The sequence below is a fragment of the Natator depressus genome, chromosome 25, assembly GCF_965152275.1.
Source record: "Natator depressus isolate rNatDep1 chromosome 25, rNatDep2.hap1, whole genome shotgun sequence".
Classification (NCBI taxonomy): Eukaryota; Metazoa; Chordata; order Testudines; family Cheloniidae; genus Natator; species Natator depressus.
The window spans coordinates 2,932,720-2,946,781 of record NC_134258.1 but is presented as its reverse complement, the minus strand read 5'-3'; the positions used below and the strand labels follow the sequence as shown (position 1 = coordinate 2,946,781).

At 52.8% G+C, this 14,062-nt stretch overlaps 1 protein-coding gene across 1 annotated transcript in view; it reads left to right on the top strand.

The window, feature by feature from the left end:
* The window catches only part of FBN3 (fibrillin 3), a 293,987-nt gene that overhangs the window by 265,312 nt on the left and 14,613 nt on the right, over window positions 1-14,062 (top strand). Inside the window, exons 54-58 of the mRNA XM_074939600.1 lie at window positions 153-275; window positions 1,407-1,538; window positions 2,265-2,390; window positions 11,820-12,026; window positions 12,510-12,635. Of these exons, the coding sequence (XP_074795701.1) occupies window positions 153-275; window positions 1,407-1,538; window positions 2,265-2,390; window positions 11,820-12,026; window positions 12,510-12,635 (714 nt within the window). The remainder of the gene's footprint in view (window positions 1-152; window positions 276-1,406; window positions 1,539-2,264; window positions 2,391-11,819; window positions 12,027-12,509; window positions 12,636-14,062) is intronic.

Here is a 14,062-nt window from a genome sequence, read left to right as displayed (position 1 = left end):
CGGCTCAGGGTGGATCTCAGCACTCGCCGCCTACACCACAGCGCGTTGTCTCCAAGGGACGCACACCGGAGGCAGTTTGCTGCAGGGGCAGCAGCGTGGCAGGCACAGTGTCCCGGGTGCAGGTCAGGCTCATTCTCTCTCCTGCCTCTCAGATATCAACGAGTGTGCACTGAACCCCCTGCTCTGCGCCTTCCGCTGCATCAATGCCTTTGGCTCCTACGAGTGCACCTGCCCCTCGGGATACACCCTCCGGGAAGACAGGAGAATGTGCAAAGGTAAGGGATAGCTAACTGCCTCTGGAGCTGTCCTGCCCTCCCGGCCTGCTGCCCTTAACCTGCCCCAGCGGCACCAGCAGGAGCCATGGCCAGAACGCCAGGCTGCCATCTGGGACACCGGCTTGTCTGCTCTTCCCGACCCAGGGCTGGTTCCAGCCCCCGTGGGGTGCGCAAGCCCCAGCTGCTGAGCCTCGGGCTAGTGCTGGCTGGGAATGCGGCCTGGCTGCCCTCAGTGTTTATAATGGTGTATAACCACCTCTGCAATGGACCGAGTTGCGCACCGTGTCACATAGCAGAGTGCAGTCAGTGCTGTGTGGGGTTAGCACCGCACTGCACCACAGAACCCCCAGCTGGGGCTCAAAGAGCCACCCCTTCCCAACGCGCCAGGCCAAGCCCAGCACTCCCAGTGTGTGGCCAGCAGGAGTCAGAGCACTCGGAGCCACCCGGAGGCCCTCACAGAAACTGGGAAGCACCCAGCTCAGCAGCTCTGGCAGCCCTCTACTGCGGGAAGCCCTGGGGTGGCCGCAGGTCAGACAGATCCTAGGAGTCGACTGGAACTTGGGCCCTGCTGAGTGCAGGAGGGATTCAGTGCTGTGCAACACTGGTGCTTTGCCGGCTGTGTCCCTTGCAGCTCGTCAGGGCTGGCACGTACTTGGGGGCTGATTCCTTGGGCGTGACCCCTGTGCTCACAGTGCCTGTCCCTGCGGGTCTGGTGCCCTCGTGTACCCAGAGGATTTCAAGGTCCCTGTGCCAGCTGGTCGGAGTGCAGGCCAAACGCTGCACCCCCGGGTCTGATGCAGGAGCTGCACTGCAGCCTGGGTCTTCCTCTCGACATTCCCTGCCCCTCCGCCAGGACTGTGTGAGCAGAACACATCTCTTCTGTCCGGTCACATCTCCTCTTTGCAGTGGCAGGCTGGCATTAAATCCAGTGGTTAGAGCAGGTAACTGGCATTCGATCTCTGGCTATGCCCCTGACCTGCTGGGTGATCGTGGGCAAGTCACCTCTCTGTGCCTCTGCTTCACCAGCTGTTGCGCTGGGAGCAGGAGCCCTCACTACTCCCCTGGGTAATGAACGGCTGTCAGGGCCCACAGGAAGCTGCGTGGGCTCATTTGGTGTGGTGTTGGTTGCAGATCTGGACGAGTGCGCAGAAGGCCTCCATGACTGCGAGTCTCGAGGGATGATGTGCAAGAACCTCATTGGTACCTTCATGTGCATCTGCCCCCCAGGAATGCAGCGCAGACCTGACGGAGAGGGCTGTACAGGTACCATTCACCTGGACGAAGGGAGGCATTAGCCACAGGGCCAGTGTCCATCTCCCTTCCACACTTCTAGCTGTGGAACTGTTTGTCCAGCTCCGTTCCTGAGCTGTCCAATCAGCCACCCATCAGCCAGACCTTCCCCCAAACTCCCGAGGCTGCTGTTCCTGTTGCATTGGTTCCCAAAGGCATGTTCAGGGCCAGGGTCCCGCTGTGCAGTGCATGGCCCCAGCCCATGGTCAGACCCAGCAGCGTTTGGTTGTGGCCTTTCTCCAGGCCCTCTGCACATCCCCCTCCTGCACTGAGCTGTCAGAAGTGTCCACAGCTGAGTGACATTGGAGAATACTGGTCAGTCCTGGCCTGTGCCGCCACATGGGCACAAAGGGCATGTAAAGCTGCCCTAACGGATACTGCGGAATAGCCAGCATAGCCAGTTTGCTGCCCAGCCCCTGAGCACAGAGGCAGGTTGAGGGCAGGAGGTGGGAGGAGGGAGGTATAGTTGGAGAGCACTGCACTCAGTGATCCGCCCAGTGTAACAGCTGGAACATGCTGGGGCACACTAGAGCCGCCCTGAGCTTTTGGGGAAAGTTAGACCTTATCCTGGGAAGTGTCTGCTGCTTTGCCCTGGTGCTGTTGTGGCTCCATCCCACTCAGCAGTGGCCCCTGGTTCTCAGGAACCCGAGTCTACAGGCATGTTGTGTCCGAGCTATTCACTGATTCCCTTCCTCCTAGATGAGAATGAATGCCGCACCAAGCCGGGGATCTGCCCCAATGGCCGCTGCGTTAACACTGTGGGCAGCTATCGGTGTGACTGCAATGAAGGCTTCCAAGCCAGCGCCTCGGGCACTGAATGCATCGGTAATTAACGTGCACAACTTCACACAGCTCCTACCCAGGCCGAGCCAGTCATGGTCTGGAAGCAGGGTGCGCTTGTCTGGTCCTGTGGAATCTGCTTCTGGGGGAGTGGAAAAGTCATACACCAACCTAGTCCACTTCCCCTGGATGAGCTGAGGTGCTGGGAGCCTGGGCTGAGCCTGGGTTAAATGGGCCGTGTGTTTGTAGCATGGCGTTGCTGTTCAGAGGTGGTATGCAGGGCCTGTCCAGCAGTCCCATGTCACTAAGCTGAAGGCACTGATGCCTCTCTGTACCCCTCCTGTGAGGCACCATGTCCATCTGGGCAGCTCTGCCCCAGGACAGCGTTGCCAAGAGCAGATTGTGTAGGGCCTGAGCAATGCGTGCCAGAGCTTGCTGGGCTAAACAGAGACGTGTAATTATTGGGGCTGCCCAGGACACCATGCCCCGAGGCTGCCAGCAGCGAGACAGCTGTACCGAAACTCAGTACTTCGGCAGCTAGACCCTGCAGGTGCTAGCCCTAGTGGGACCCAGGAACCACGCTGACACTTGCCAAGGGAGAGGTGTTTTTCTAGGGCTGGCAGGAAAAGGAAGGGTTGCAGATACCCTACACACAGAGGCTTTAACACTTAGAGTTCAAAGTGAGTGATAGCACTTTCTGTTGGGGTCCCTGGCCAGTCCAGTCCAGAGCCAGGGCTTTTCCAGCGCAGTGCCTGCAGTGCCCTCGCTCAGTCCAGGCTCTACTCCAGCAAATAGACACTTGCAGGGTTCCAGGCCCAGCTCAGTTAGTGTCTCTCACTGAAGCCTCTCTGCACGGGCTCCCTGCCCAGCCACTGCTGCTCCCACATACGTCCCACACAGACCTGCACCCACCTGTGACATCCGGCAGCCACAGCCTGTTCCACACGTGGCTGTCCACAGTTCCTTGCACTTCTCTCCAGCTCCCGGCTGCCTTGTGGCTGCTGCTTCAGCTTCCAGTCAGAACCCAGAAACTTCTTGGCTCAGGACCTTTCCCCTTTCCTGGCCTGGGGAAAGGGCTGGGCAGAGGAGAGGGAGCTGAGGAGTGTTGTACAGTAACTCCTCACTTAACGTTGTAGTTACGTTCCTGAAAAATGCAACTTTAAGCAAAACGATGTTAAGCGAATCCAATTTCCCCATAAGAATTAATGTCAATGGGGGGGGTTAGGTTCCAGGGAAATTTTTTTCACCAGACAAAAAACTATATTATATATATGTACACACAGTATAAGTTTTAAACAAACAATTTCATACTGGACACAGCAGTGATGATTGTGAAGCTTGGTTGAGGTGGTGAAGTCAGAGGGGGGGATATTTCCCAGGGAATGCCTTACTGCTAAATGATGAACTAGCACTGGGCTGAGCCCTCAAGGGTTAACATGTTGTTAATATAGCCCTCACACTCTACAAGGCAGCACGAATAGAGGGAGGGGAGACAGCCTGGCAGATAGAGGCAGAGACACACACCATGTGTGTGGGAGAGAGAGAGAGAGATGTGCATTGCCCCTTTAACTACGCTGACCTCACTCTAAGTACATTGCCTTTAAAAAGATCAGGAAGTTGAGACAGCAGCTGTGGTCTCTCCGTCCTGAGCCCTGTCCTGTCCCCACCCTGCTCTATATGGAGAAGGGGTAAGCAGGGGCAGGAGTAGGCGGGAGGGGGACACCCTGACATTAGCCCCCTTCTTCGCCCCTCCCCTGCACAGCAAGCAGGAGGCTCAGGGAGCAGCTCTAAGGCAGAGGGCAGGAGCAGCACATGGCAGTGGGGGGAGGGACAGGGAACTTAGGGGAGTGGGGAGCTGATGGGGGGCTGACGGTCCACCCTGGTTCCAAGCCCCCACCAGTTAGCTTCAACAGGCTGCTCTTTCTGCAAGCAGTGGATAAAGCAGGCGGCTGCCAAACAACATTATAAGGGAGCATTGCACAACTTTAAACGAGCATGTTCCCTAATTGATCAGCAACCTAATGATGACTTTATGCTCTGCCAGGTATGGCTGAGGTTAGCTTAACTATGGTATGTCGCACACGGCACCACCTACTGGCTGAACAGTGTAATACAGTTTAGCATTCCATTCCATTGCCCCCGTAAGTTCTACATCCCTACCATTTACAATATATACACTATCACATTGTCTGTGACGTTCAGTACGGATCAATGTGTAAAGTGTCTCCGAATTGTCCTGGTTTTCTAATTATGTGACCCAGACATGTAACAACTTGTTCATCGGGCTATCCGTTAGTTGTAACAACTGGCTGTGGTTGGTCTGGAATCCTTGTTCTGCATCTGCCATCCACAGAGTTTGCTCTGTTGATTGTTCTTTCTGAGGAACACGCTGTAGATGTCGATGGTTTCTGTTGAACTCTCCACTCTCAGTGTCAAGCACAAACGATCTGGGCGCTGATTTTTTTTTCTTTACAACAGCTGGAGTTGTCCACCCTTTTTCTCCACCCAATTTGACACAAACACAGTCCCCAGGTTCTAGCCCGGGGTGGCCAACCTGGGGCTCCGGAGCCACATGCAGCGCTTAAGAAGTTAATATGCGGCACCTTGTATAGGCTGGAGCTACAGACAATCCAGGGCTGGAGCTACAGGCACCAACTTTCCAATGGGCCGGGAGTGCTCACTGCTCCACCCCTGGCTCTGCCACAGGCCCTGCCCCCACTCCACCCCTTCCCGCCCCCTCCCCTGAGCCTGCAGTGCCCTCGCTCCTTCCCCCTCTCCTCCCCCTGAACCTCCTGCACGCCACGGAACAGCTGATCGGGAGGTGTGGGGAGGGAGCGGGAGGCGCTGATTGGCAGGGCTGCCGGTGGTTGGGAGGTGCTGGGAGCTGATGTGGGGGCTGTTGACATATTACTGTGGCTCTTTGGTAATGTACATTGGTAAATTCTGGCTCTTTCTCAGGCTTAGGTCGGCCACCCCTGTTCGAGACCCTGCTGTTCTCTATTGAGCGAAGTCAGCTGTAAAAGTGCTCATGGGCTCTTTTTTGCCTTTTTATCTGATTTGGCTACTTTCTTCATGTCTGGCCACTTTGGAGATAGAATCTTTTCCAAAGTTGGAACAGTAGTTCTGAGTTGTTTCCCCAACAGGAGTTGTGCTGGACTGTATCCAGTGGCTGCTATTGGTGTTGATCTGTAGCTCAGAAGAGCAAGGAATGGATCTTCCTGCTGTAAGATTTTGTTGGCTCTCTCAGCCTTTCCATTGACTTGTGGGTAATGTGGACTGCTAGTAATATGATCAAAATCATCTTTCATTTGGAATGACCAGTAATTTGGAATGACCAGTAATATCAAATCCTCCATCAATTTCTTCCACCTTTCTCACTAGGCCCATCCTGGCTGCCACGCTGTGGCTGAGAAGGTCATTGGTCTTTGATCCTTTGATCACATGCACTCTGAATGCAAAGCTTTTGCCTTTATAAGCTGTTTCTGTGGTGAATTGACCCATGTAGTTCAGAACACCTCCAGGGCTAGTTAGACCTGTGTCCAGTGACTTCATCTCTGGAAGAGGTTGGTGGTGACCATAGAATCATAGAATATCAGGGTTGGAAGGGACCTCAGGAGGTCATCTAGTCCAACCCCCTGCTCAAAGCAGGACCAATCCCCAACTAAATCATCCCAGCCAGGGCTTTGTCAAGCCTGACCTTAAAAACTTCTAAGAAAGGAGATTCTACCACCTCCCTAGGTAACGCATTCCAGTGTTTCACCAACCTCCTAGTGAGAAAGTTTTTCCTAATATCCAACCTAAACCTCCCCCACTGCAACTTGAGACCATTACTCCTTGTTCTGTCATCTGCTACCACTGAGAACAGTCTAGGTCCATCCTCTTTGGAACCCCCTTTCAGGTAGTTGAAAGCAGCTATCAAATCCCCCCTCATTCTTCTCTTCCGCAGACTAAACAATCCCAGTTCCCTCAGCCTCTCCTCATAAGTCATGTGTTCCAGTCCCCTAATCATTTTTGTTGTCTTCTGCTGGACTCTTTCCAATTTTTTCACATCCTTCTTGTAGTGTGGGGCCCAAAACTGGACACAGTACTCCAGATGAGGCCTCACCAATGTCGAATAGAGGGGAACGATCACGTCCCTCGATCTGCTGGCAATGTCCCTACTTATACATCCCAAATGCCATTGGCCTTCTTGGCAACAGGGGCACACTGTTGACTCATATACAGCTTCTCGTCCACTGTAACCCCTAGGTCCTTTTCTGCAGAACTGCTGGCGAGCCATTCAGTCCCTAGTCTGTAGCGGTGCATGGGATTCTTCCCTCCTAAGTGCAGGACTCTGCACTTGTCCTTCTTGAACCTCATCAGATTTCTTTTGGCCCAATCCTCTCATTTGTCTAGGTCCCTCTGTATCCTATCCCTACCCTCCAGCGTATCTACCTCTCCTCCCAGTTTAGTGTCATCTGCAAACTTGCTGAGGGTGCAATCCACACCATTCTCCAGATCATTAATGAAGATATTGAACAAAACCGGCCCCAGGACCGACCGTTGGGGCACTCTGCTAGATACCAGCTGCCAACTAGACATGGAGCCATTGATCACTACCCTTTGAGCCCGACAATCTAGTGAGCTTTCTATCCACCTTATCGTCCATTCATCCAGCCCATACTTCTTTAACTTACTGGCAAGAATACTGTGGGAGACTGTGTCAAAAGCTTTGCTAAAGTCAAGGAACAACACGTCCACTGCTTTCCCCTTATCCACAGAACAAGTTATCTCATCATAGAAGGCAATTAGATTAGTCAGGCATGACTTGCCCTTGGTGAATCCATGCTGACTATTCCTGATCACTTTCCTCTCCTCTAAGTGCTTCAGAATTGATTCCTTGAGGATGTGCTCCATGATTTTTCCAGGGACTGAGGTGTGGCTGACTGGCCTGTAGTTCCCCGGATCCTCCTTCTTCCCTTTTTTAAAGATAGGCACTACATTAGCCTTTTTCCAGTCGTCCGGGACCTCCCCCAATCGCCATGAGTTTTCAAAGATAATGGCCAATGACTCTGCAATCACATCCGCCAACTCCTTTAGCACTCTCGGATGCAACGCATCCGGCCCCATGGACTTGTGCTCGTCCAGCTTTTCTAATTAGTCCCTAACCACTTCTTTCTCCACAGAGGGCTGGTCACCTCCTCCCCATGCTGTGCTGCCCAGTGCAGCCGTCTGGGAGCTGACCTTGTTCGTGAAGACAGAGGCAAAAAAAGCATTGAGTACATTACCTTCTTCCACATCCTCTATCACTAGGTTGCCTCCCTCATTCAGTAAGGGACCCACACTTTCCTTGACTTTCTTCTTGTTGCTAACATACCTGAAGAAACCCTTCTTGTTACTCTTAACATCTTTTGCTAGCTGCAACTCCAGGTGTGATTTGGCCTTCCTGATTTTACTCCTGCATGCCCGAGCAATATCTTTATACTCTTCCCTGGTGATTTGTCCATTCTTCCACTTCTCGTAAGCTTCTTTTTTGTGTTTAAGATCAGCAAGGATTTCACTGTTAAGCCAAGCTGGTCGCCTGCCATATTTACTATTCTTTCTACACATCGGGATGGTTTGTCCCTGTAACCTCAATAAGGATTCTTTAAAATACAGCCAGCTCTCCTGGACTCCTTTCCCCCTCATGTTATTCTCCCAGGGGATCCTGCACATCAATTCCCTGAGGTTGTCAAAGTCTGCTTTTCTGAAGTCCAGGGTCCATATTCTGCTGCTCTCCTTTCTTCCCTGTGTCAGGATCCTGAACTCGACCATCTCAAGGTCACTGCCTCCCAGGTTCCCATCCACTTTAGCTTCCCCTACTAATTTTTCCCGGTTTGTGAGCAGCAGGTCAAGAAGAGCTCTGCCCCTAGTTGGTTCCTCCAGCACTTGCACTAGGAAATTGGCACCTACACTTTCCAAAAACTTCCTGGATTGTCTGTGGATTGTAAGTACCTTCTGAGATGGTTGTGACGTCAGCTCCTCAGTCAATTTTAAAGACAATTGTCTTGCCATGGATGTTCAGTTTCACTTTCCAGGCAGGGTCTGTGTGGTCACAAGTGATCAATCCCAGAAACAATGGCTCTTGATTGTCTGTAATATGAGTCAACTCCCTGACTGCTTTGATGCTGCTTTCAGACAGCTGCAAAATTCCCATAGTTTGTGCATGTATTACACCTTGCGCCTCTGGCTGGCCATGCATCCTCTTTTGGTTTATGTCTTTTTCCACACCTTGTGCATGTATGCTGGAATTTGTTCCTGGTAGCCTGGGAATTCTCTCTCCTTGCCTCAAGGGTTTTAGCAGAGAATTATAGGGTTAGAAGGAACCGCAAGGGTCATCTAGTTTAACTCCCTTCCGAGAGTGCTGAAGGAATTGGCGGCTGTGATTGCAGAGCCCTTGGCCATTATCTTTGAAAACTCGTGGCGAACGGGGGAAGTCCCGGATGACTGGAAAAAGGCTAATGTAGTGCCAATCTTTAAAAAAGGGAAGAAGGAGGATCCTGGGAACTACAGGCCAGTCAGCCTCACCTCAGTCCCTGGAAAAATCATGGAGCAGGTCCTCAAAGAATCAATCCTGAAGCACTTACATGAGAGGAAAGTGATCAGGAACAGTCAGCATGGATTCACCAAGGGAAGGTCATGCCTGACTAATCTAATCGCCTTTTATGATGAGATTACTGGTTCTGTGGATGAAGGGAAAGCAGTGGATGTATTGTTTCTTGACTTTAGCAAAGCTTTTGACACGGTCTCCCACAGTATTCTTGTCAGCAAGTTAAAGAAGTATGGGCTGGATGAATGCACTATAAGGTGGGTAGAAAGCTGGCTAGATTGTCGGGCTCAACGGGTAGTGATCAATGGCTCCATGTCTAGTTGGCAGCCGGTGTCAAGTGGAGTGCCCCAGGGGTCGGTCCTGGGGCCGGTTTTGTTCAATATCTTCATAAATGATCTGGAGGATGGTGTGGATTGCACTCTCAGCAAATTTGCAGATGATACTAAACTGGGAGGAGTGGTAGATACGCTGGAGGGGAGGGATAGGATACAGAAGGACCTAGACAAATTGGAGGATTGGGCCAAAAGAAATCTGATGAGGTTCAATAAGGATAAGTGCAGGGTCCTGCACTTAGGATGGAAGAATCCAATGCACCGCTACAGACTAGGGACCGAATGGCTAGGCAGCAGTTCTGCGGAAAAGGACCTAGGGGTGACAGTGGACGAGAAGCTGGATATGAGTCAACAGTGTGCCCTTGTTGCCAAGAAGGCCAATGGCATTTTGGGATGTATAAGTAGGGGCATAGCCAGCAGATCGAGGGATGTGATCGTTCCCCTCTATTCGACACTGGTGAGGCCTCATCTGGAGTACTGTGTCCAGTTTTGGGCCCCACACTACAAGAAGGATGTGGATAAATTGGAGAGAGTCCAGCGAAGGGCAACAAAAATGATTAGGGGTCTAGAGCACATGACTTATGAGGAGAGGCTGAGGGAGCTGGGATTGTTTAGTCTGCAGAAGAGAAGAATGAGGGGGGATTTGATAGCTGCTTTCAACTACCTGAAAGGGGGTTCCAAAGAGGATGGCTCTAGACTGTTCTCAATGGTAGCAGATGACAGAACGAGGAGTAATGGTCTCAAGTTGCAATGGGGGAGGTTTAGATTGGATATTAGGAAAAACTTTTTCACTAAGAGGGTGGTGAAACACTGGAATGCGTTACCTAGGGAGGTGGTAGAATCTCCTTCCTTAGAGGTTTTTAAGGTCAGGCTTGACAAAGCCCTGGCTGGGATGATTTAACTGGGAATTGGTCCTGCTTCGAGCAGGGGGTTGGACTAGATGACCTTCTGGGGTCCCTTCCAACCCTGATATTCTATGATTCTATGATTCTATGAAGATGCAGGATTTGTTGTTTCTAAACCATCAAATACTCCAGGGTCTGTTTACAGCTTCTAAGCTAGTTTCAGGTTTTTCAAATTGCTCCTGCCTTTTGTTCTGTTGTTTGATTAGTTCAGACTGCTTTGCTATCTGGATAGCTGTGACTAGGGCTAAATCCCTCTTCGGTTGTAGCTCCTGTGAAAGGTTTTTATCTGTGAACCCAATAATCAGCCTGTCTCTGATATTTTCATGTTTTGTTTTCCCAAAATCACAGTTTTCAGCCAATGCATGCAGAGCTCTTATAAAACATTCAACATTTTCCCCTGGTTCTTGAATTCTTGGTCAGAACATGCTCTTTCATAAACCACATTTCTCGCAGGTATAAAATATGCATCAAACATAGCCAGAACAATTTCATAGTCAGCTTTGTGACTGTCTTCAATAAAATCAAAGGATTTCAAGTTATGCTGTGGCCTGCTTCCCCATAGCATAAATTAAAGAAGATACCTGAATATTTCCAGTGTCTTTATGCAGCTTTGTAGCAATTTGAAATCTTGCAAAATGCTGCCTCCAATCTGTTCATTGTGAAAGTTTGTCAAAGTTGAAGGTCTCTGGGGCACTGAAGAGTGGTGTGTTGATGAGATCCTCCAACCTGTGTTGCTTTGTTCCTTCTGTTTGTTCTCCTCTGGCACTAGTTTACTTCTGACTTCGTGGCATGTGCTTCTTCTGTGTGGAATATTGCAGGGCTGCAGCTAGCAGGTCAAGCTTCTGTGTCAGATAGAGACTGACTACTAAGCTTCCTTCTCAGAGAGATAGACACCACATTTGTTCATTGTAAGATCCTTTAATGCTCTCCCAGGTATGACTGAGGTTAGCTTAGCCTGTGCATTTTACACACAGCTCCATCTAGTGGCTGAACAGTGTAATACAGTTTAGCATTCGATTACATAGACGTTGCCGCAAGAGTGGTGGCTTGGGCTAGCCTCCTGAGGTCGGAGCTGGAGGGTCAGGCCAGGTGGGCTTGGACTCAGGCAGCTAGCTCAAGCTGCCTCCCACCCCGCAACGTCCATGCTGTTATTTTTAGTGCACTACTCGGTCTGAGCTTGCATCAATCTGTCTACTCGCACTGGAAATCCCACCTCCCAGCTGCAGTGTGAACATACCCAAAGAGGAACTTCCATGCAGGTGGGCTCAGGGAGGTGGCACCAGGCCGAGGGCTCCCAGAAGCAGACATGGAGGGGCTGGGGATTCCAGGCTAGAGTGGACAAAGCACTAGATATGTCCTGCAGGGAACATTCCTGGCCCAGCTCTCCAGAAGGTCTGCCCTTGACGTGACTCTGTGATGCTAGGCTGGCCTATCTAACACCAACTCTGCCCACCAGCATCCCACAAGCTGAAGAGCAGACCTGTATATAACACTGGGGATGGTCACACCCCATCCGCAGCCAGTTATGGTCCCTGAATACAGACGTGCCCAGCAGCACTTCTACCTGCTGCAAGCCCAGGTGTCCTCTCCCACCACTGTCTCCAGCTCCCTTGTTGCAGCTGGCGCTGGCACTGTCCCCGCCACTGCACTCCTCTCTTTCTTTGCCCAGATACCCGCCAGGGATTCTGCTTCACTGAAGTGCTGCAGACCATGTGCCAGATGTCGTCCACCAACCGCAATCCGGTCACCAAGTCTGAGTGCTGCTGCAATGGTGCCCGTGGCTGGGGGACCCAGTGTGAACTCTGCCCGCTCCCAGGAACCACCCAGCACAAAAAGATGTGTCCGCATGGGCCTGGGTACACCACCGATGGGCGAGGTATGTGTCAGGCTGCCCAGTGCCAACAGGATGGGGACAGGCGGGTGTAACACACGTGCACTGGGTAATGGGCTGGGCATGGCCATACAGGTGGTGCTGTGCCCCACACGGAGTCTGCTAGCCCTTGGTGTCCATATTCGCATGGGCAGTCCCTGGAATGGGTGCGCAGCAGCACCTCTCCCTTATACATGCTCTGCCAGTACAGTGGCTGGTCCCCCAGGGCACCCAGGGTCCCCTGCGGGGGATGGGTGCAGGCTGGGTGCACCAGCTGGAGCAGGCTGCACCCTCAAAGGGTAGGCACTGTGTGTGTACTCCTCTGGGAAGGGCAGGATTGATTCCCCCATGGCACAGCCCTCAGAGCTCCCCCTGGGGTGGAGCAACTGCAGAAGGCCCCTGCCCAGTGCGGAGGCTGAACCCCTCCACCATGGCAGGCAGAGGCTGGGTGCCTGGCGCATTGCATTGACAAGTCCCTCCCTCCTCCAGACATCGATGAGTGCAAGGTGCTGCCCAACCTCTGCAGAAATGGACAGTGCATCAATAGCATCGGCTCCTTCCGCTGCCACTGCAAGCTGGGCTACACCACCGACATCACGGGCACAGCCTGTGTAGGTGAGTCAGACACGGGTGCCATGAGCCCGACACTGGGGCAGCAGGGCACCTCCCGGCCTTCACAGTGCCTGCCCGGCTGCTCTCCTGTCCGCCTTCCATGCGGCTGCAGAGGGCCATCCCCGACCCTCTGCAGCGTGGGGCAGTGCCCCACACTCCCCAGCACAAAGAACCTGCCCGCCTTAGTCTCTGGGCCACGTTCCGATCTCGGTCACGCACTGGTTAACCCCGTAGTCTCCAGGCCACGTTCCGATCTCGGTCACGCGCTGGTTAACCCCGTAGTCTCCGGGCCACGTTCCGATCTCGGTCACGTGCTGGTTAACCCCGTAGTCTCCGGGCCACGTTCCGATCTCGGTCACGCGCTGGTTAACCCCGTAGTCTCCGGGCCACATTCCGATCTCGGTCACGCGCTGGTTAACCTCGTAGTCTCCGGGCCATGTTCCTATCTCGGTCACATGCTGGTTAACCTCGTAGTCTCCGGGCCATGTTCCTATCTCGGTCACACGCTGGTTAACGCTGTCATTTCTAGGCCAGGCACACATACACACGGTGTTTTTGCCTCTTTTATCACAAGCACAGAGCGTTGCCCAAATGCAAACCTCTGTGTTTCCCTGACCCAGCCCTGTCCTTTGCCCTGAAGTCTCAAGCATGCAGCTGGGAATAAACTCAAGAGCCTGAGGCCATGTACTCAGATCTAGGGGCTACTATCCCATGTGCCCCTGACCAGCCCTGTCGATTGAGCTGACATCCTGGGAGGCCAGCACCCAAAGGCCTTCCTATATCCAAGCCAGCCCCAAGAATTGCAGCAAGAAGGAAATGGGACACTAATGCAGGTGCAGAATTGGTGTGTAATGAATTCTCAGTCCCTACACCTGCCTGCCAGCGAGCAGCTGCTTTCTGCACCAGCTGCAGTGTCCAGATGGTGTCCAAGGGCAGCCACAAATGCAGTGAGTCACCAGGCCCACGGCTGGGATTAGAGACTCTCCGAGACACAGATGGGAAGGCACCCTTGAATTCCAGGCGCTGAGGTCTGTGATACTCTTGGGACAAGAGTGGGCAAACCCCTCCATCACCAGGAACAGGGACCAGCCACATCTGCCTCCCAATTGGCAGCTACCACCCCTGTCATGTCAGGAGCGAGCGTCCCCAGCCTGGCCTGGCCCAGCCAGCTTGGCCAGGCAGTGGAAGGGCACCTGGGGGACTAAATGAGGGTGCTGCATATCACCTGCATAGCCGTGGCACCAATGCTCCCCTGCAGCACCAAGGAGACATGTAGAGCCCTGGGCACACAGGTGGCATGAATTACAGTGAGCACTCTGCTGCAGTTTTCCTTTCACTGATCCACCCCATGGGAGGTGCTCCCCATTCCCAGCCTGGGGTCCCTTCCCAGCATGCCCCAGCAAGGTGCCTAGGTGAGGAGTCTCTGTCAA